The sequence below is a fragment of the Sinocyclocheilus anshuiensis genome, unplaced genomic scaffold, assembly GCF_001515605.1.
Source record: "Sinocyclocheilus anshuiensis isolate Anshui unplaced genomic scaffold, SAMN03320099.WGS_v1.1 scaffold682, whole genome shotgun sequence".
Classification (NCBI taxonomy): domain Eukaryota; kingdom Metazoa; phylum Chordata; class Actinopteri; order Cypriniformes; family Cyprinidae; genus Sinocyclocheilus; species Sinocyclocheilus anshuiensis.
In genome coordinates this window covers 608,323-610,201 of record NW_015547682.1, presented here as the reverse complement: position 1 = coordinate 610,201, position 1,879 = coordinate 608,323, and the positions used below count along the sequence as shown (strand labels likewise).

General features: G+C 32.9%; 1 protein-coding gene across 1 annotated transcript in view; it reads right to left on the bottom strand.

The window, feature by feature from the left end:
- The window catches only part of LOC107703111 (cytochrome c oxidase subunit NDUFA4), a 16,820-nt gene extending 15,682 nt beyond the window's left edge, over window positions 1-1,138 (bottom strand). The window contains 1 exon segment of the mRNA XM_016505632.1: window positions 1,002-1,138. Coding sequence (XP_016361118.1) covers window positions 1,002-1,049 — 48 coding nt within the window. The 5' untranslated portion in view covers window positions 1,050-1,138.
- Between the last annotated feature and the right edge of the window lie 741 nt (window positions 1,139-1,879).

Here is a 1,879-nt window from a genome sequence, read left to right as displayed (position 1 = left end):
TGTGTGTGTGTGTGTGTGTGTGTGTGTGTGTGTGTGGCAATATTTTGTAATTCTGACTTTTTACAAGAAAAATTGTGGGAAAAAAGTAAGAATTCTGAGAAAAGAAAGTCAGAATTGATAGATAAAAAGTTGCAAAAACCTTTATTTGTTTGTTTGTTTGTTTGTTTGTTTGTTTTCTGTGGCAGGAACAAACTTCCATAAATCTAAATGTGAAAATAAAGACTGCAAAAATCACTTTCTCAATCCTGTTTCCAGTAAAAATATCTAAACATCCTAAAGTTACACACTAGTTTACATCCAGCAATTTTGTGGCATTTATGCAAGCAAGCAAACAAACAAACAAACAAACAAATAAAGCTTTTTTTTTTTTTTCTTTTTTTTTTATTGCTCATTAAAGAAAACGCCTTCACATCATGTCATTTACAGGCCTCTGAAAGAAAGAATAAGCTGAAGATGCAGAGGCCTGTAAATGATACAGACGTAATGGTATGTTTTACTACAAAATCACTCTTAATATCTGATACTGTTAAACACACTGGCAGTTTAACGCGGTTTGGTGGCGTTTGCATAACAGTAATTCATTTGCTTTTGGTAACCTGCCAAACAAACGGCATGAATCTGGGTCATCACACGCTCATTGTCAGTAATAGAGCTATTGTTTCAATAAACAATGTCTGTTTTGTTTGTGTGGGGTAATGTATAGGCCTTTAGTGCTTAGTTTTATATGCATGGAAATAAATCTTTCACTCTTGACTCGATATTTAAAGACTTAAAAACACACTCATTTTGAGATGTGTTTATAATAAACATTAAATGGAACATCAATAACAGCTCTTCACAAACCTCACCTGTTCTCAAAAAAAACAAACTACTACAATGCAGAATCACAGTAGAGAGCGTGACGCTGGAGCTGCAGTCATTTAAGCGTTTCTTATTTTTACTGATAGAGGAATTGTGATGCTGAATGTCAGGAGTAAATGTCAGATGAGGGTTAAACTCACCCCGGGATGCTTCCTCGCCTGCTGGTACATCGTTCTGAACATCTTCATCTTCCACAACACAGCGACAGTGAACAGTAAATGTGGCTAAAAGTGAGAACAAGTGTGGACTGTGAGTTGTGTGAGATGGTCAGTTGTGTTGTGAGTGATGGATGGCTACTGAGATCCAATCAACACATTGACAATGACCACTAACCCAGTGACGGCTCTACAGTATCATCTGACAGAAAAGAACTTTCATTCATCAAAATATTGGGAGTGACATTTGATCAAAAATATAGATTAAAAAAACTGTAAAACTGTGAAATATTATTATTATTTAAAACAGCTGTTTTCTATGTGAATATCTGTTAAAAAGTCATTTATTTCTGCGATCAAAGCTGAATTTTCAGCATCATTACTCCAGTCTTCAGTGTCCGTGATCCTTCAGAAATCATACTAATCAGTGTTATTTTAGTATCATTGAGATACTATATTTTATTTTTTATTAGTTAGCTTTTGTTTAAATTTTTTTATTTTCTGTTTTCATTTTAAGTTTTAGTAATTTTATTGTTTTTGTAATTTTTAGTAGGCCTTTTTAAAAAACATATAGTTTTGTTCATTTTTATTTAAATTGTAGTTATTTTGGTGTGTCAAATTAAACTAAATTAAAATCAGAAAAGTCGGTAAAACGGGTTTTATCTTATATTTTATTTCAGTTAACGTTTATTTTATTTCAAGTAAGTTTTCTTTATTTTTTAGTTTTGGTTAAGTATAATAACCCTGATTCTAATATGCTTTTCTCTTTCATAGGTTCACTCCACGCTGTGTAGCTGATGCAAAGGGAACACCTCCCAGGTGTGACGATTGTCTGAAGCCCGTATAGAATCACGCCAATTCAT